Source organism: Tinamus guttatus, unplaced genomic scaffold, assembly GCF_059628265.1.
Source record: "Tinamus guttatus ecotype Peru unplaced genomic scaffold, ASM5962826v1 Tinamus_guttatus_pri_ptg000334l, whole genome shotgun sequence".
In the NCBI taxonomy this organism is placed as follows: domain Eukaryota; kingdom Metazoa; phylum Chordata; class Aves; order Tinamiformes; family Tinamidae; genus Tinamus; species Tinamus guttatus.
Genome location: NW_028288868.1, coordinates 116,393 through 135,897, shown reverse-complemented (window position 1 = coordinate 135,897; position 19,505 = coordinate 116,393). Strand labels below are relative to the sequence as shown.

Here is a 19,505-nt window from a genome sequence, read left to right as displayed (position 1 = left end):
AGCGCGGGACTCGTCCCGATCCCAGTTACAATCCCAGAGCCGATTCCGGACCTGGAGCCGATCCCAGACCCGGAGCCGGACCCGACCCGGAGCAGATCCCGATCTCTGAGCCGATCGGGTCCCGATCCCGGTTCCGGTTCAGGTCCTGATCCCGGCCCTGGAGCCGATCCCGATCCTGGTTCCGCTCCAGGCGAGGGACTCGTCCCGGTTCAGGTCCCGATCCCGATCCAGATCCCAGGAGGCTCCTCCCACTTTGCTGCGGCTCCGGCACGGGGTCGGGACCCGGTTCGGTCTCGGCGCGGGGTTGGGAGCCGCAGCCCGGTCCGATTCAGCCCCGACGGGTCCCGTTCGGCTCTGCCCGGTCCGGTTCGGCTCAGCCCGGTCCGGTTCGACTCTACCCGGTCCGGTTCGGCCCCACTTCAGCCCGGTTCCGTTCGGCTCGGACCGGCCCGAATCGGTTCGGTCCGGCCCGGATCGGCTCGGACCGGCTCGGATCGGTTCGGATCGGTCCGGACGGCCCCGGTTCGGCTGCGGTTCGGCCGCGGTTCGGCCCGGCCCGGCGCTGGCGGCCGCAGTGCGAGCCCGGGGCGGCTCCGGCCCCTTTCATAGCCCCGGGCCGGGCCGGGCGCCAGCGCTGAGATCACGGCCCCACCAGGTGCGGGCGGAACCGGGTCGGGACCGGGGCAGAACCGGGACGGAACCGGGTCGGGACCGGGGCAGAACCGAGGCAGAATCGGTCTGGGTCAGAACCGGGACAGAACCAGGGAAAAAACAAGCTGGGACGGGGGGAAGAACCGGGATGGAACTGTCACGGGACCGGGGCAGAACCGGGATGGAACCAGGGTAGGAACAGGATGGAAGTGGGTAAGAACCGGGAAGGGACTGGGACAGAACTGGGGCAGAACCCAGCTGGGACTGGGGCAGAACCAGGATGGGACAAGGACAGAACCAAGCTGGGACCAGGGTTCAGCCCTGGACAGAACGGGTGCAGGAGGGTGGGGAGGAAAAAGGACGGAACCAGGATTGGAATGGGACTGGAACTGGTAAAGAACCGGGCTGGAACTGGGGCGGAACCAGGATGGAACCAGGACTGGACCAGTGCAGAACTGGGATGGAGCCAGGGTGGAACTGGGATGGAGCCAGGTTGGAACCAGGATGGAGCCAGCTATGGGACTAGGACCAGAATCAGGGCTGGAAGTGGGACAGAACTGAGCAGGAACAGGGGCAGGAACCAGGACCAGAACCAGGCTGGGCCCAGGAGCAGGAAGATGCTGCCCCAAGTGGGACCAGCCCCATAGACGCTGGAGAGGGCCCAGGCGTCCGGGAGCCTTTCCCTTGACCTGACCATGGCCCTCCCTCCAAAGAGGGGCCCAGGCATCCGGGCGCCGCCTCCCCTCTCTATTCTGCCCCATAGGACCCCCATGTCCTCCCGAGGGGCCCAGGTGTCCGGGAGGGAAACTGAGGCACAGAGGAGGTTGCGGCCTCGGCCAGCGCCGGCCTCACTCTTTCCTGGCTCCCGCTTGGGGCCGGAGCTCATGGAAAATTGGGGCGGCTCCGGCCTCCGCCCCGACACCGGGGCGCCAGCCGCGCAGGGGCCCAGGCGTCCGGGCGCCCGGCACGCCCTGCTCAGAGCCCAAAGGGCCCAGGCGTCCGGGCGCCCGGCACCCCCCTGGTCCCGGCTCCGCCGTTACCCCAAAGGGCCCAGGCGTCCGGGCACCCAGAGCGCCCTGCTCAGGGCCTCGGGTGATCCCAAAGGACCCAAGTGCCCGGACACCCCGTTGCTCCAAACCCAAAGGGTCCGGGCGCCCGCTCGAAGCCCTGGGCCGCAGCAGGAGCCCCCCCAGGGCGAACAGGGGCCCAGGCGTCCGGGCGGGGCCCAGGCGTCCGGGCGGCGGCGCCTCCCCCCCCACTCCCCGTTGTTTACGGGCCGCGGTCGCCGCGGCAACCAAACATCTGGGCGGCCGCCGCCAGATGTGGGGTCCAGCTGCCATAGCAGAGCGGTGACACAACGCGCGGGGGGGGACGCGGCGCCCGGCCCGGTGCTCCCAGTAACCCCCGTGCTGCCGGCACCAGCGCTCCCTGGAATCCCAGGAATCCCAGTGATCCGGGTGCTCCTGGGGACCCCGGTGAGCCCAGGAACCCCGGTGATCCCAGGAATCCCAGTGATCCGGGTGCTCCTGGGAACCCCGGTGATCCCAGGAACCCCGGTGATCTCGGGAATTCCAGCGATTCCAGGAATGCCGGGAATCCCAGGAACCCCAGTGACCCTGGTGCTCCCAGGAACCCCGGTGATCCCAGGAATCCCAGCGATCCCAGGAATCCCGGGAATCCCAGGAACCCCAGTGATCCGGGTGCTCCTGGGAACCCCGGTGATCCCAGGAACCCCGGTGATCTCAGGAATCCCAGTGATTCCAGGAATCCCGGGAATCCCAGGAACCCCAGTGACCCGGGTGCTCCCAGGAACTCGAGTGCTCCCGGGAATCCCAGTATCCCCAGTGTCCCCCAACCCAGTTCTCCCAATAATCCCAGTGTCACCAGCCCCGGTGCTCCCAGTAACCCCTATGCTTCCGACACCAGTGATACCAGGAACCCCAGTGCTCCCAGGAACCCCAGTGCTCCCAGGAACCCCAGAGATCCCAGGAATCCCAGGGATCCCATGTGCCCATGGGATCTGTGTATCCATAGATCCCTGCATCTCTGTGTCCATAGGGTCCATGTGTCCATAGAGTCCACATGTCCATAGGGTCCCCATGTCCATAGGGTCCCTGCCTCCGTGGGTCCATAGGGTCCCTATATCCATTGGTCCCTGTGTCCATAGGGTCTGTGTGTCCATAGGGTCTGTGTGTCCATAGAGTCCCTGTGTCCGTGTGTCCATAGGGTCCCTTTGTCCATGGGGTCCCTGTGTCCATAGGGTCCCTGTGTCTGTGGGTCCGTGGGATCCGTGTGTCCATAGGGTCCCTACGTCTGTGTGTCCATAGGGTCCCTGTGTCCATAGGGTCCCTGTGTCTGTGGGTCTGTAGGGTCCGTGTGTCCATAGGGTCCCTGTGTCCATAGGGTCCTTATGTCCATAGGGTCCCTATGTCCATAGGGTCCCTGTGTCCATAGGGTCCCTGTGTCTGTGGGTCTATAGGGTCCGTGTGTCCATAGGGTCCCTGTGTCCATAGGGTCTTTATGTCCATAGGGTCCCTATGTCCATAGGGTCCCTGTGTCTGTGGGTCTGTAGGGTCCGTGTGTCCATAGGGTCCCTGTGTCCATAGGGTCCTTATGTCCATAGGGTCCCTATGTCCATAGGGTCCCTGAGTCTGGGTGTCCATAGGGTCCCTGTATCTGTGGGTCTGTAGGGTCCGTGTGTCCATAGGGTCCCTGTGTCCATAGGGTCCTTATGTCCATAGGGTCCCTATGTCCATAGGGTCCCTATGTCCATAGGGTCCCTGTGTCCATAGGGTCCCTGTGTCCGTGGGGCCGCTCCGTGGGGCGGCCGCTGACTCAGCCCTTGGCTGGGGGCCCCCTCGGGCTCTTGTTGTTGTTGCCGCGGGCCGAGGTGGGGGGGGCGGCCCGGACGCCTGGGCCCTCGCGGGGGGGCGGGGGAGGAGGAGGAGGAAGAGGAAGGGGGGGGGGTTGTTGGCCAGGACGCTTGGGCCCTTTTAGGGGGGGGCACGTGGGTTCGCCACGAGGTCGGGTCACGCGCGGGGTGGGGGAGCCCGGACGCCTGGGCCCCCTGGGGACGAGGTGGGGGGGGAGCCCGGACGCCTGGGCCCGCTGGCGCCTGCACTTGTTTGTGCAGCCGCCCCCGGCCGGGCCGCGCCCGGAGCCGCCGCGGGGGGGGGATATAGGGAGCTATGGGGCTCCTATAGGGCGTGGGGGGGGCTATAGGGCTCCTATAGGGCAGGGGGCAGAGTTATGAAGAGCCATGGGGCTTATATAGGGCTGGGCAGGGTCAATAGGGGGGCATGGGGCTCATGGGCACATGGGTCTCATATGGGGAAGGGGGGGTATAGAGACACATATAGGGCTGAGGGGGCTATAGGGAGCCATGAGGCTCATATAGGGTGAGGGGCATGGGGCTTATATAGGACTGGGGGGGGCTATAGGGCTAATATAGGGAGGGGGGGCTATAGGGTCCATGGGGTTCGTATAGGACAGGGGGGCTTTAGGTCTCATATAGGGCAGCTGGGGCCTATGGGGGGCATGGGGGTCATATAGGACTGGGGGGGCTATATGGCAACAATGGGGGGGCTATAGAACATCATGGGGCTCATATAGGGCTGGGGGAGCTATAGGGAGCCATGGGGCTCATATAGGGTATGGGGGAGAGCTATAGGGCTCATATAGGGCTGGGAGGAGGGGCTGGGGGTCACCTGTGGATCTCTATGGGGTGGTGTCACCCATGGGTTTCTATGGGGCAGGGTCACCCATGGGTCCATCCTGGTGGCTCCCCCAACTCAGCTTGGCCCTGTGGGGCCACCACAGAGCCACCACCATGGGGCCACCATGACCATGGGGCCACCACAGCCATAGGGCCACCAGCGAGGCCACCACGGCCATGGGGCCACCAATGGGGCCACTTGTGGGTCCCCCACGTCCCGTCCCCCCCAACCACCACCCTGTGGTTTCTCTTCCCCTTTTGCAGAGGCCAAGGGGACCCGTGACGGGGAGGACAAGGCAGAACCGAAAGGGTGGCAGGGAGGTGACAGGAAGCGCCTTGGTTTCCTCCTGCCCCACATCCCACGTGGGACCGGCACCGATGGTCACCTGGGTGAGGGGGGGGGTCTCGTTGTGCACCCTATGGGGGCCTTGGAAGGTCTCGCTTGGGGACTAGGTTCTCTGTTACCCCAGTGAGAACAACCCTGGGCTGATGCCTCCATGGTTGGCACGGATGGAGGCCTCCATGGTCCATGTAGACAATTCCTCCGTGGTTGACATGGATGGAGGCCTCCATGGTCCATGTGGTCCAACCTCCATGGTTGGAGTGGACGGTTCCTCCATGGTTGACGTGGACAGAGGCCTCCACAGTCATTGCAGACAGCTCCTCCATGGTCAGCATGGGCAGGTGCCTCCACAGTTGGTGCCCACACCATCTCCCTCCATGCTTTCCTGCCTATCGTGGTCAAGAGGCCAGTCCAGAGGGCACCTTCTCCATTGCTCAGAGGCACTGGCCCCTTCTCCAACCACCCAACTGTGTCTCCCAATCCAGCACAGCCCCTCGGCACCTTCTGAGTCATCTCCTGGCAGAAACCAGGGGCTCCGGCCTCTTCCTTACCCAGGAAACGGATGGAGAAGTTGCCGGCCGCCAAAGCAATAAATAGCAGAAGACAACCCAACTTCCCCAGCGTCCTCCTCACGGGTGGGTCCTACAGCCATGATGGCTCTTGGTCATGAGGGGACCCTTATGGTCCATGTGTGACCGTTCATCCTCCCCCCATACACGCTCCTGAGATGACTCTTAGTGTCTCCATATCCCTCAAACTCTAGGTGACCATTGAGTCTCACCCCACACGTGATCTTGAGGTGACCCTTAGTGCCCGTGTGTCCCTCAACCCCTCGGTGTTCCCGTGTCCCTCCATTTCCAGGTCACTCTTGATGCCCACCTGTCTCCCATTCCCAGGTGACCCTTATTGTCCTGGTGTCCCCTCATGTCCAGGTGACCCTATGGTGCCAGCTGGTGCCCCCAGTACTAGGAGAACCACCCAACTCCAGATGAGCCAACAGACAAGACCCGTCCCCACCATGTTTTTTTCATGACATTGGGACCTTCTCCCACCAAACTGTGCCAGGAAGGTCTCCCAGGACAACAAATCCAATGGGAACCTTCTCTACCGATCCCAGCCCTGTCAGGGCATCAGGATGGACATGACCCCGTGGTGGAAAATCCTTTAATCCCGTTTCCCACCACAACCACAAATCAGTGATGGGTCAGTGTGGGGCAACAGCTCTGGTTAAGCTCAAGTTTTACAAAATTGGGTTAAAAAAAGTGGTTTTAGGCTACCCTTCCGACATTCTTGTTGCTGCTGGCACCTGGGGGACACTCGGTGGCTGGGTGGCACGTTGGTGGCCTCACTGTTGGGCACTGGGAGCAGGGACTGTGTCCTCCCCGCTGCTCAGAATGGAGCTCCGTGGTTCTGACTCGACCATCTCCCGGTACTGCCTGGAATGAGAGGGAGGGTTGGGTGATGGAGACATGGGAAACTCTCCGGAATGGCCCACGGCATTTCCTGTGGGTGGAAAAGTCACCTGCGTCTCCACATCCAAAGTGCCACCATGATGGCCACGGCCACAAGCACCGCTACTGCCACTGAGAGTCCCACAATGAGCACGATGCCCGAATTCCCTGGAAAACACAAGGAAGAGCCACCCTGGAGCCACGTGTGGTGCCGCATCTGGCACCGCGTGTGCCACCGGTGTCCCCGTCACCTACCCCAGGGCAGCAGGAGGTCGCGGCCACCCAGGCTGCTGTGCCGCACGCGGCAGACGTAGCTGTGCCCATCGCCGGGCGCCATGGCCACGACGCGGCGCAACTGGTAGGTGAGGTCGGCGTTGGGCAGCAGCGGCGTGGAGCCAAGCGTGGGATCCGGGGGCACCTCGTGCCCATCCCGCAACCAGGACACGTGCACGGCGCTGGGGTAGAAGCCGGTGATGCGGCACACGAGAAGCAGCCGCGATGGGTCGGGCGTCTGACGGGCAAAGACCACGGCCACTGGTCGCACTAGGAGGGTCAAGAGCCATGGTCATTCGAGCATGTCAATGTGGTGGACACATCCAACACCATGGGGCAGTTGGGCTGACCACGGCATGGTTGGGTTGACCATGGAATGGTTGGGCTGACCATGGTGTGGTTGGGTTGACCACAGCATGGTTGGGTTGGCCATGGAATGGTTGGGCTGACCATGGGGTGGCTGGGTTGACCACAGCATGGTTGGGGTGGCCATGGAATGGTTGGACTGATCATGGCGTGGTTGCGTTGACCACGACATGGTTGGGTTGACCATGGAATGGTTGGGCTGACCATGGTGTGGTTGAGTTGACCACGGGTGGCCTCACCTTTCCTCTCCAGATCCTCCTTGGCGGCGCGCAGGATCATCTCCATGTCATCGATGCACGTGTTGTTGAAGAGCACCTGGATGAGCTCCGTGAAGGCCGTGTAGTTCTCCAGCCTCTCCCTCACATACTTGGCCAGCTCTGTGTCCTGCAGCAGCAACCAAGTCCCGTTGTCCATGTCATAGGTGAGGAAGTCATCGCCGTTGTAGGCCACGTAGACGAAGGGCTTGCCGGTGTTGTTGGGGAAGAGCTCGCAGCCGGCGGTGCACTGGGCCACGAAGGGAACTGCAGGGTGGGGAGAAGTGGGGGGAGCGGCTTGGGCAGCAGCAGGGGGTGATACCTGCTCAACCGACCCCTCCGACCACAACCCTAATGGCATCACTGGCCAACGCAGAGGGCAGCAGCGCTGAGACCCCAAGAACGTTGGGCAACAACATTGACACCCCAAGAATGTTGAGCAACAACATTGACACCCCAAGAATGGCCTTTCCCAAGGAGCTTGGGCAGGATGGGGACACATGGAGGAGGGAGGGAAGGGTGGACATCACCAGCTGTGCTATTGACAGGAGGGCAACCTGCAGGCACGGTGGGGATCTTGATGAGCGCCGTCACTTACAGGGCACCTGCTTCAACACGGCGCCTTCTTGGATGAGGTGGTGGAACTTGCTCAGGTAGATCTTGATCATGTCTCTGATGGTGTCCCAGTCGCTGCGGGGCAGCGCGGGGCGCACCCAGGGCTTCAGGAAGCGGATGTTCCAGGTGTGGCTGTCCAAGGTGCCCAGCGGGATGTCATCCAGGAACCCCATTCCCTCGGTGGCCACGTAGACAGTGTTGTGGAACGTGGTGGTCTGAAAGAGCTGCAGCACGGACGGACCGGACAGAGGCGGGAAGGCTGAGAGGGGAAAGGAGCTTGGAGCAACGGGGATGCACCCGGGGATCCCCTTGGGCACCAGCATCGCCATGCAGGAACCCAACGGCACCCGGAGCCACCCGGCTGGGTAGGGAAGTAGCCGGCGCAGGTCTGAGGACCAACGTGGGTCCGGGGACCCACGTGGGGCTGAGGCCACCGCTGTGTCCCAGAGTCCCCCCCTTACCTGCTTCCAGGTCGCCGGAGGGTAGGAGGAGGATGAAGAGGAGCGAGGCCAGCATGGCACGGGCGGCAAGGACAAGATGGGCGCAAGCGAGTGGCGGTGACAGCGCCCGTGTGCCCAGGGCCATCTGCGCTGCGTCAGACTGGGACCAACCACCAGCCAATGGTGCCTGGGCTGAGGTTTCAAGGAGGACTCCAGTGGTGGCAAGAAGGGTGAGTCACTGGCACCAGGAGGGTTTTGTCAAGGGCGGAGATATTGGTCACAGGGTGACGAGGACGTTGCGAGTGGTTGAGTGCTCAGCCTGGCACTGCTGCCCAGACCCACCTGCTCCAGGGTTGGTGGCTTTGTCCCCAAGGCCACCACCAGTGTGGGCGTCTTTGCTGCCACTGCCCAATGGGGACCCGGTGCCATCGGGTCACCTTGGTGCAGCCTCCTGTCCTCAGCTGGGCCCCGGTGCAGCACATGGGGACGGCACTGATGGCAGTCCTGGAAGGGCTGGGAGAGCAGAGCCACCAGGGTGGGATGGGATGGAAGGGGACAGGTGGCATCAAAGGAGACCCCGCGCAGAGGACAGAGCGGGGACAGTGCTGGATGTTGGGGACATCGAGGTTTATTGGAAGGGGAGGACAGGGATGTGAGGGCGTCGTGTTGCCCTCGGGGTGAAGGAGGGAGCCTCAGCGGTGATATCGCCACCGCCACCAAATGACCCCAGCGATGGCCGCGGCCACCATGAGGATGACGAGGATGACAATCCAGGTGACGTGGCCGGTTTTGGCTCCATTCGGATCTGCAATGGGGAGAAGCATCCGGAGGTGTGTGGTGACACTGACCACATGCGGGAGCTCCATGGAGCCACCGCCACGTCCCCGCACTGTCCCCATGACCTACCCCAGGGCACCATGAGGTCGCGGCCGCCCAGGCTGCTGTGCTGCACACGGCAGACGTAGCTGTGCCCATCGCCGGGCGCCATGGCCACGACACGGCGCAGCTGGTAGGTGAGGTCGGCGTTGGGCAGCAGCAGCGTGGAGCCCAGCTCGGGGTCCAGCGGCACCTCGTTCCCATCCCGCAACCAGGACACGCGCACGGCGCTGGGGTAGAAGCCGGTGACGCGGCACATGAGAAGCAGCCGCGATGGGTCGGGCGTCTGACGGGCGAAGACCACGGCCACTGGTGGCACTGGGGTGGACAACAGTCAAAGACAGTGAGCATGTCAATATGGTGATCACATCCAACACCAAGGAGCAGTTGGGTTGGGTTGGTTGGGTTGACCATGAGGTGGTTGGGTTGACCATGAGGTGGTTGGGTTGACCAAGGTGGCCTCACCTTGTCTCTGTAGCTCCTTCTGTCCGTGCTGGAGCAAACGCCTCGTGTACTCAATGCAGGTGACACTGAGGAACTCACGCAACGTGACCGAGAGCCCTATGACGCTGTTGAGTGCTGCCTCTATGCGCGCGGCCACCGCGTCCCCGCTCTGCTGCACCCAGAGGGCCTTGTCCACATCGAAGCTAATCAAGTCCTGCTCATTGTAGCCCATGTGGTAGAACTTGGTGGAGGAGCCGTTGGGATAGAGTTCGCAGCCCACCATGCTCTGGTACACAAAGGGGTCTGGCAGGGATGACATGGGGACACCGTCACCAGTGCTACCTGTGCCACAAGCCCAAAGTGGCATCTGCCACCTGCTCCCTTGGGTGTGACTCTTCACCCCACTCCATCTCCAACCCTCCACTCATGGGATTTCTCCCCATCCTCTTGGTTGGGTAGAGTGAAACAGGTGAGGCCGCGCGGGGGAACCCATGGGATAAGGACCGGGGACAACCAAGTGCCATCTCCACATGGGATGAGCCCCTTCTGCCCAGGGAGGATTGGTTGCTCATCTTGACCCAGCCCCCATGATTGAAGGAGGACACTCAAGTGTGCGGGCACTCACAGGGCTCCCCGTGCTGCACGGCGTCCTCCTTGAGCAGCAGGATGAGGTTGCGCACATAGATCTTGAACAGGTTCTCCAGCTGCTGCCACTCGGCCTCTGACAAGGCCGGGAAGACCCAGGGGCGCTGGTAGATGATGTCCAACGTTGTGTCGTGCAGGGTGCCCAAGGTGAGGCCATCCAACTCCCCTGAGGTGCCCACATCCACCGTGGTGGGATTTTGGAAGGCCAAGGTGAGGAAGAGGCGGAGGGTGTGCAGCTCCGTGGTGAGAGGTGTTGAGGCTGCAGGAGAGGCACTGACACCATGACGGAAAGGAGGACACAGCACCGCAAAGAGGCCAGGTGGCCCATGGGGACCTCAGGGACACCTCAGCAAGACACTGCCACCAGCGAGGCCATGAGACGTGCAAGGAGGAGAGGGGAGGCCAAGGTGCCCGGAGGCTGCTGGGCTTTCATTGCGGCACTCGGAGGAGCCAGGAGGCCGTGGGTGAGCAGGAAGGAAGCAGAAGCCCAAGGGAGACGTTTGCAGTGGGATGTGGGGCAGGGACTTTGGAATAGCGAGTGGGGGACCCGGCCTCCATTTCAGAAGCGTGGGCTGGATGCAGCGCATCGGGTCTCCCCGTAACGGCGGGGACGGGTGGGCCGGGTTCCTCCCCAGCCCCTCATGATGCCGGAGCCGACGGCGCCCACCCGTGCACGGCCGCGAGCTCCAGGTTTGAGGAAGGAAAGGAGAGCGGGACGGGAGGCCCCATTGCGTGCGTTGGGGACAGAGGCTGGGAAGAGGCTCCCACTTACCCCCGAGGAGCCTCCAAGTGACGAGGAGGAGCGGGAGGAGACGCAGCAACATCGCGCTGGGCGCGGAGGAACCGGAGGAGGACACTGCGGCCGCGCACGGGACGCAGACAGACGTCTCTCCCGGGGGACGGATCGCGGCGGTGGCTGGTTCCACCTGGTGGCCAATGGGGCCCGAGCGGAGGTTTTGGGGAGGGACGGAGGGTGCAGTCCCCAGAGGCGCTCGGCTGCGTCGTGCGGGGACAGGGATGAGTCACCAGGGCGGTGGCAGCTTCTAGAGAACCAGGGTGGTTTCCCCTTCCTGCAGGTTGCGGGTGGGCAGCCCCCATGGGTGCAGTGAACCTGAGGCACCCAAGTGGTGGTCCCCATCGCTCGTCACCCCGGGGTGCTCTGCCGAATCCGGACGCTGACACCGGATGGATGCTCAACTGCCCTTGCGGGTGGACGTAGAGGTCGGGTGTCCTCCAGAGCCACCGCGCTGATGCTCCTTGGCCATTGGGACGGGTTGAAGAGCGACGACGTTGGGGGACACCCAGCAGGGCCATGGGGGCTTGTGCGGGCGCTGCCTCCCCCTCGCCCTGCACTTCTCGGTGCCCCACCAGGTCCTACCGGGACTCGTTCCAGTAGCTCCACATCCCTCTTGTCCAGGGACTGGGCCATGATCCCCTCCCTAAACCTGCTGGGGATGCTCTGCCCAACGTCCCCAAGGTCCTCTTGGTCTTCTTGGCCACCAGGGCCCATCTCTGTCCATGGTCACCTTGGAGGCCACCTGGACCTTATTCATGGAGCTGCTCTCCAGCAGGTCAACCCCGTCCTGTCCCTTCATGAAGGACAGGGATGAAGATGTTGGGCAAGGCCGGACCCAGAGAGGAGCCTTGAGGGCCACCCATAGTTACAGGTCTCCAACTAGACTCTGCGTCTGCCCTTCAGCTGGGTCTCACCACCCGCTGCCACCACCCACCTCACTGTCCCCTCATCCAGCCTACAAAGATGTTTTGGGACACAGTATAGAGGAGATGGCCCTTAAGTCCCCTGTCTTGACCATGAAAACAGCCTCAGATCCCTCATTCCCACCCAAAAATGAGAACGGTTCCAAGTCCCCAACCCTCCAAGTGGCCCAACATGGGGCTGGCTCCAGGTCCCCAGTGCCCTCCAGTCTACTGGGAACCCAAAACCTCCTTGGACCGGGGTGGTTTCAACCGTTCATTGGAACGGTCACATCAAGGCCAACCCCGAGTCGGTGCGTGAGATTGTTCCAGGAGGTGGGAAGAGCGATGGCCATGAGTTCCTCAAACCGTGGTGTTGCCAGGTCCTGGAAGCGGCATCATTCTGGCACTTCCCACCTCCGTGTCCCAGGTAGAACAAGTCCAATACCATTGATGACGGGGCGCTATATGAGGAAGCCCGGGCGCCGGACGGCATCCACGTCCTCGTAGCTCCTAGAGGGAAAGACCGGGACAAGTTGGGCATCGTGTCCAAGCAGGGAGCAATTCCCGCTTCATCCCGGGTACCGACGGAAAGGGAAGGGGAGGGACGACCCTCACTTGCGCCGCCGCCACCACAAGACGCCAGCAATGGCCACAGCTACCATGAGGAGGATGACAATGATGATCCAGGTGACATGGCTGGTTTTGGCTCCATCCGGACCTGTGGATGGGGAGAAGCATCCGGACGCGTGCGGTGACACCAAGTGGCATCATCCACGCGTCACCGTCACCTACCCCAGGGCAGCAGGAGGTCGCGGCCACCCAGGCTGCTGTGTTGCACGCGGCAGACGTAGCTGTGCCCATCGCCGGGCGCCATGGCCACGACGCGGCGCAACTGGTAGGTGAGGTCGGCGTTAGGCAGCAGCGGCGTGGAGACAAGCGTGGGATCCGGGGGCACCTCATGCCCATCCCGCAACCAGGACACGCGCACAGCGCTGGGGTAGAAGCCGGTGACGCGGCACACAAGAAGCAGCCGCGATGGGTCGGGTGTCTGACGAGTGAAGACCACGGCCATTGGTTGAACTAGGACAGGCAACAGTCAAGGTCACTTGGGCACATCATGGTGGCCCCATCAAGCACCATGGGTTGTGATTGGGTTGACCATGACGTGGTTGGATTGCCCATGGTGTGGTTGGGTTGACTATGGTTGGCCTCACCTTGCCTCTCCAGATCCTCCTTCCCCAACTGGGACAGGGCACGGAGGCTCTTGGGGCAGGTGACATTGAGGATATGCGTGAAGGTGACGCTGGTGCCCTCATCGTTGTTCAGTGTTGCCTGCACGTCGCGTGCCAGGTCGTCATCTCGCCACCGCGTCCAGCTGCCGTTGCGTGGGCTGAAGCTGAGGAAGTCCTGGCCCTCGTAGGCAGCCTTAAAGAAGCTGTCATCGTCGGGAGCCACATGGCAGCCAAGGGAGCACTGAACGATCATGGGGTCTACAAGGCATGGAGGAGCCACCGTGAGCCCCATATTGACCAGGACCAACCCAACAACATGTCCATCATGGAGGACTTGGTGGGCACCGTCGTGATCCCCAAAGAGGCCAAGACCAACCCAACACCACGGCCATCACTGAAGACTTGGTGGGCACCATCGTGATCCCCAAAGAGGCTGACCAACCCAACACCACAGCCATCATGGAGGACGTGGTGGGCACCACTGTGATCCCCAAAGAGGCTGACCAACCCAACACCACAGCCATCATGGAGGACTTGGTGGGCACCACCATGAGCCCCAAAGCGGCCAGGACCAACCCAACACTGTGTCTATCATGGAGAACTTGGTAGACACCATCGTGAACCCAAAGTGGCCAGGACCAACCCAACACCATGTCCAGCATGGTGGACAAGTCACTTCTCCAAGACCTGTTCTTGAAGGTCTGATGGGACCAGCTGGTTGGGGGTGTTGGGATGAGCCCAGCGGGGTCTCTCCGATGCTCCTCCTCGACACCGGGTCCTACTCACACGTGAGGGCCCTGCGCCGGGCCAGCTGGTCCACCATGTGGGCGAGGTTGTGAAGGTAGGAGTTGAAGAGGAACTCCAGGTCGACCCAGACTCTTGGCGCTAAGGCCGGGTAGACCCAAGGGCGGAGGAAGCGGATCTTGTGGCTCCGTGGCTCCCAGGCTGCGGCCTCCACGTCACCCAGCAGTGCCAGCCCCACGGTGTAGGACACGCCGGGTTGCAGGAAGCTGCTGCTCTGGAGCACATGGAGAGCGAGGGGATCTGGCAAGAGAGTGGGGCCGCCGGGTGGCCCCTCGGTTGGGAGAACCTTCCCCACACACTGGTGGCCCCAAAACACATCCCCTTTGGTCAGGAGACCCTTCTCCAGGTGCTGGTGGCCCCCAAAATATATTCCCTTGGTCAGGAGAACCTTCTCTGGGTGCTAGTGGTCTCCTACACCATGTCCCCTTGGTCAGAAGAACCTTCCCCAGGTGCTGGTGGCCCCCAAAATATATTCCCTTGGTCAGGAGAACCTTCTCTGGGTGCTAGTGGTCTCCTACACCATGTCTTCTTGGTCAGAGGAACCTTCCCCAGGTGCTGATGGCCCCCAAAATATATCCCCTTGGTCAGGAGAACCTTCTCTGGGTGCTAGTGGTCTCCTACACCATGTCCCCTTGGTCAGAAGAACCTTCCCCAGGTGCTGGTGGCCCCCAAAATATATCCCCTTGGTCAGGAGAACCTTCTCTGGGTGCTAGTGGTCTCGTACATCATGTCCCCTTGGTCAGAGGAACCTTCCACAGGTGCTGGTGGCCCTCAAAATATATCCCCTTGGTCAGGAGAACCTTCTCTGGGTGCTAGTGGTCTCCTACACCACGTCCCCTTGGTCAGAAGAACCTTCCCCAGGTACTGGTGGCCCCCAAACGACGTCCTCTCAATCAGAAGAACCTTCTTGGTTGCTAGTGGCCTCCTACACCACATACCCTTGGTCGCAAGAACCTTCTCTGGGTTCTGGAGGCCCCCAGACTAAGTCTCCTTGGTCAGGAGAACCTTCCTTAGGTGCTGGTAGCCCCCAATCCACATCCCCTTGGTCAAGAGAAACTTCCCCAAGTGCTGGTGGCCCCCAAACCGCATCCCCTTGGTCAGAATAACCTTCCCTGGGTCTAGGGGACCCCAATCCACATCTCCTTGGACAGGAGAACCTTCCCCAAGTGCTGGTGGCCCCCAAAACATGTCCGCCTTGGTCAGAAGTCCCATCTCCATGCGCTGGTGACCCCCACACCACATCCCCTTGGTTGGGGTAACCTTCTTGAGATGCTGGTGCCCCCCAGTCCACATCCCCTTGGTCAAGAGAAACTTCCCCAAGTGCTGGTGGCCCCCAAACCGCATCCGCTTGGTCAGAATAACCTTCCCTGGGTCTAGGGGCCCCCAATCCACATGTCCTTGGACAGGAGAACCTTCCCCAAGTGCTGGCGGCCCCCAAAACGTGTCCGCCTTGGTCAGAAGTCCCATCTCCATGCGCTGGTGACCCCCACATCACATCCCTTTGGTTGGGGGAACCTTCTTGAGGTGCTGGTGACCCCCAAACCAAGTCTCCTTGGTCAGGAGAACCTTCCTTAGGTGCTGGTAGCCCCCAGTCCACATCCCCTTGGTCAAGAGAAACTTCCCCAAGTGCTGGTGGCCCCCAAACCGCATCCCCTTGGTCAGAATAACCTTCCCTGGGTCTAGAGGCCCCCAATCCACATCTCCTTGGTCAGGAGAACCTTCCCCAAGTGCCGGTGGCCCCCAACCCACATCCCCTGGGTGGGGAGACCCCTCCTCATGTGCTGGTGGCCCTGGGAGGGGACAAGGAGCGGGAAGGGGTGTCAAAAGCGGCTCCCGCCGCTGCCACTTACCGTTGGGGACAGCCCCGGGGACGAGGAGGAGGAGGAGGAGGAAGGGACAGGGGCTCATGGCGGCTGGTGGCACCGAGGAGGCAGCGTCCTTGTCCCCGGGACCTCCCCGGATGTCCCCTGCGGTGGCTTCTCCGCCAATGGGGCGGTCGCTGGGGTTCCTGGAAGGGCTGAGCCCGCCCGCCCCCATGGAGGGGACGCGCTGGGTCACGCGACACGGGGACACGGGGACGCGGGGACACGGGGAGAGGGACGCGTCGCCCCCTGCCTGGCTCCTACCCCTTCGCATGTCCCCCAGGAGCGCGCGGGGACGTGTGTGGGACAACAAACGCACTGTGGTGACACGTGGCCTCCCGGGTCTGCCTATGGGGACAGCGGCGTCCCGACCCCACGGCGCCCTTGTCCCCATAGTGTCCCCAACCCCGTGACGTCCCCGTCCCCGCGCGGGCTCCCCGTGGAGATCTACCCGGCAACCGGAAGCGTCACGCCCAGCTCGCGTCGCCATTGGCGAACGGCCGCCGCCGGGACCAATCACTGCGCGGGGGGAGGTGAGGCGAGCGCGGCGCCCGCTTCGCGCTTTCGCTTTCGCTGCTTCACAACCTCTCGCGCCTCGATCTGCCTGGCACCCGGTGACGTCATGAGAGGATACGGGCCGCCATTGGTGGGAGAGACGGCGCCCAGCCAATGGGAGCGCGGGGCGGGAGCGGGACGGGCGTGGCGCGGGATTGTCGCTCGGCGCCGCTCCCCGTGAGGTGACTCGTGAAGCAGCAGCGATGGAGACAGGTCGGGGACCGGGTCCGGGGCCGCTGTTGACGCTGGCGCTGCTGACGCTGCTGCTGCGGGGGCTCCACGGGGCGACGGCGAGCGGTGAGTGCGGGGTCGGGGGAACCGGGACACCCTGTGCCCCCTCCCCGCCCCGGGCTGCCGTCGGCAGCGACCGAGGAGCCGCTCGAACCGCGTCGGGACCCGCTGCCCCCCAACCCCCGCTTCCCCCCCCGTGCGGCTCCTCCCCGACCCCCCCAAATCTCCCGACCCCCCTCAAGACCGCCAACCCGCCTTGAAACCCCCTCGCCTCCCCCCGGCCCCACGGCTTTCCCCATTCCTCCCGGTTAATACCCCCCTCCAAGCCGCCCCACCTCCCCCTGAAACTGCCTGCGCCCTCTGAGACCCCTAGGACCCTCTATTCCCCCAAAAAAACTCCCCATTCCCCTGCCATAATGGGGACCCCCCTGAACTAAACACCATTCCCCCCCCATCTGAACCCGCCCCGGGAGGTACCCCCCAACCCATCCCCCTTGATGCCCCTCAGCTTCTGCTGCCTCCCTCCCCATAGCCCCTTACCCACCCTTTTTATCTTCCCCTTCCACCAGGCCCGCACTCCCTGCGCTACTTCTATACCGGTGTGACGGAGCCCAGTGAGGGGCAGCCCGCGTTTGTCACCATGGGGGAGGTGGATGGAGAGGTGGTCTTTGTGCGCTACGACAGCGAGATGCGGAAGGTGGAGCCCCGTGTGCCCTGGGTGCAGGGGGCTGTAGATCCCCAGTACTGGGACAGGAACACCCAGATCTTCCAAGGCGCCCAGCAGGTTTTCCACGATGACCTGGACACACTGCAGAAACGCTACAACCAGAGCGGGGGTGAGTGCGGGATGGGACGGGGTGTCCAAACCCTGCGAGGGCCCAGGCTGCCCTTGAGCCCCATCTGCCTCCCTGTGTCTCAGGGTACCACACATGGCAGCTCATGTACGGATGTGACCTCCTGGAGAACGGGGAGATCCAGGGATACGACCAGCATGCCTACGATGGGAGGGACTTTATCGCCCTGGACAAGGACACATTGACGTACACGGCGGCGGATGACGCTGCTGTAATCACCAAGAGGAAGTGGGAGCATGAAGGTGAGCCTGAGAGAATGAAGAACTACCTGGAGCACACCTGCATTGAGTGGCTGCGGAAATATGTGGAATACGGGAAGGCCGCGCTGGAGCGCAGAGGTGAGGGGAAGCAGGGAGCTCTTGGGGCCGGGTGAGTTGGCAGCACCGCCTGAGCTTGTGCCGTCTCCGCAGAGCGTCCTGATGTGAAAGTGTCGGGCAAGGAGAGCGCCGAGTTCCTGACCTTGTCATGCCGGGCTCACGGCTTCTACCCGCGGCCCATCCAGCTCACGTGGCTGCGCGACGGCGTCGCCCAGGAGATGGAGACGCGGCGCGGTAGCGTGGCGCCCAACGGCGACGGCACCTACCACGCGTGGGCCACCATCGACGTGCTCCCGGCGCACGCGGCGAAGTACCAGTGCCGCGTGGAGCACGCCAGCCTCGAGGAGCCCGGCCTCTACTCCTGGGGTGAGCGCGGAGCTTGTGGGGCACCCGTGGTGCTGGAGGCAGGACTGGGGCTTGTCGCTCACGGCCCCTCTCTCTTCTAGAGCCCGAGAGTAGCCTCATGCCCGCAGTCATCGGGGCCATCGTCGCCATCCTCCTCGTCACCGCGATCATCGTCGGCGTCGTGCTCTGGAAGAAGTTCACTGCCAAGAAGACCGGGAAGGGCTACGCGGTGGCCGCAAGTGAGTGTCAGGGGGATGGTGCCTGCGACCGTGCGGCCTCTGTGTCCCCACATGCTTCGGTCTCACAGTTGCTCTTCTCTTTCAGGCCACGACAGCGGGCAGGACAGCTCCGGAGCGGGTGAGGATTCGTGCCGGGATGGACGGACACCCGTGGGTGCTGGGTCCCTCCCTTCCTTCCTTCCTTATTTGTCTCTTCTTGTCCTTGCAGGTAGCAAAATCCCCATCTAAGCACTGCTACCCTAGAGAAGCAGCACCCGCCACCCCGAATGTGGCTGAACCGGCCCCGTTTCATCCTTGGAGGCTTCTGGATCCCACTCGGCTCTTCCTGCTTCAGTGTCGCCACAGCCGTTTTCATCCCCTCTCCTCAGCCCTCGCTTTCATCACACGAATGAACCTCATCTGCACCTGCTTTTGGCCCTGGCGTGTAGCGAGTGGCACCTTGTTCTTCCCTCTGCTTTAGAGACTGTTTTGCTCATCCTAATTTTTGGAGTGTCATTAATCAACTACTGGGTGCCCCTTAGGGGCTTCAATAAATCATGGGTCTCCTTTGGGCTGTGTCTGTCCTTCAAGTTCCCCCATCTTAAGCCCTGGGAAGGGATGAGGGGCCGGGAGCCGAATCCCACCCGTGTCGGGCCGCGTTTGGCTCCATTGTGGCGTTGAGGGGACGTTGAGGAGCTCTGAGGAATGAGACCCCAGGAGGACCCTGGGTCCCTGCTGGGCGTCCACAACTCCAGGGCACACGGAGCTTCCGTTGACTCTTCGCCCGCTGCCTCTTCCTGGGCCAGGCACCATGGGAGTGACACCAGCCTCATCCTCTTGTCATTGAGGAGATCCCAACTGTGTCGCCTCCAGGATGAAGCCTCCCGGCTCTCCCCATGGGAGACGCTCCAGCCCCTTCATCCTCTTCATCACCCCCAGCCCAACTTGCTCCCGCGTCTCCACCTCTCTCTTGTCCCGGGCGCCCAGAGCGGGAGCGGAGGAGCAGGATCCGCTCCCTGGAGCTGCTGCGGCCGCCCCTGCTCCCGCTCTGGGTCTTCTCGCCCGTTCCCCCGGCTGGACCCAACGCGGCTCCTCCCGTCCCGCCGCGCGGGGCAGCCGGGCCGGGCGCGGCGCCCGCTTCGCGCTTTCGCTTTCGCCGCTTCGCCACCTTCGCCTGGATCTGCCTGGCACCCGGTGACGTCTGAGAGGACGCGTGTCGCCATTGGCGGGAGGGACGGCGCCCAGCCAATGGGAGCGCGGGGCGGGAATTGGGGGCGCGAGGCGTGGTGGTGTCGCTCGGCTCCGCTCCCCGTGAG

At 63.1% G+C, this 19,505-nt stretch overlaps 4 protein-coding genes across 4 annotated transcripts; 1 reads left to right on the top strand and 3 right to left on the bottom strand.

Moving 5' to 3' along the window:
• Positions 1-6,054: 6,054 nt before the first annotated feature.
• On the bottom strand, positions 6,055-8,184 carry LOC104573134 (antigen-presenting glycoprotein CD1d). The gene is made up of 6 exons (XM_088529633.1): positions 8,130-8,184; positions 7,652-7,927; positions 7,039-7,320; positions 6,416-6,703; positions 6,232-6,328; positions 6,055-6,145 (listed from the first exon to the last, which is right to left on the bottom strand). Exons 1-6 carry the CDS (start codon positions 8,182-8,184, stop codon positions 6,055-6,057), a joined length of 1,089 nt encoding a protein of 362 aa, XP_088385759.1.
• Positions 8,185-8,800: 616 nt separating this feature from the next.
• Positions 8,801-11,502, bottom strand: LOC148593747 (T-cell surface glycoprotein CD1b-3-like). Its single transcript, XM_088529632.1, has 5 exons — positions 11,442-11,502; positions 10,054-10,332; positions 9,450-9,731; positions 9,015-9,302; positions 8,801-8,913 (listed from the first exon to the last, which is right to left on the bottom strand). The coding sequence occupies exons 1-5, from the start codon at positions 11,500-11,502 to the stop codon at positions 8,801-8,803; spliced, it is 1,023 nt and encodes a 340-aa protein (XP_088385758.1).
• A 730-nt stretch (positions 11,503-12,232) lies between these two features.
• LOC104573133 (antigen-presenting glycoprotein CD1d) lies at positions 12,233-15,715 on the bottom strand. Its single transcript, XM_010220314.2, has 6 exons — positions 15,658-15,715; positions 13,790-14,047; positions 12,986-13,261; positions 12,564-12,851; positions 12,387-12,489; positions 12,233-12,281 (listed from the first exon to the last, which is right to left on the bottom strand). The coding sequence occupies exons 1-6, from the start codon at positions 15,713-15,715 to the stop codon at positions 12,233-12,235; spliced, it is 1,032 nt and encodes a 343-aa protein (XP_010218616.2).
• A 712-nt stretch (positions 15,716-16,427) lies between these two features.
• Positions 16,428-19,394, top strand: LOC104572740 (class I histocompatibility antigen, F10 alpha chain-like). Its single transcript, XM_088529631.1, has 7 exons — positions 16,428-16,521; positions 17,025-17,291; positions 17,375-17,647; positions 17,720-17,992; positions 18,073-18,240; positions 18,296-18,328; positions 19,177-19,394. Exons 1-7 carry the CDS (start codon positions 16,428-16,430, stop codon positions 19,392-19,394), a joined length of 1,326 nt encoding a protein of 441 aa, XP_088385757.1.
• Positions 19,395-19,505: the final 111 nt, after the last annotated feature.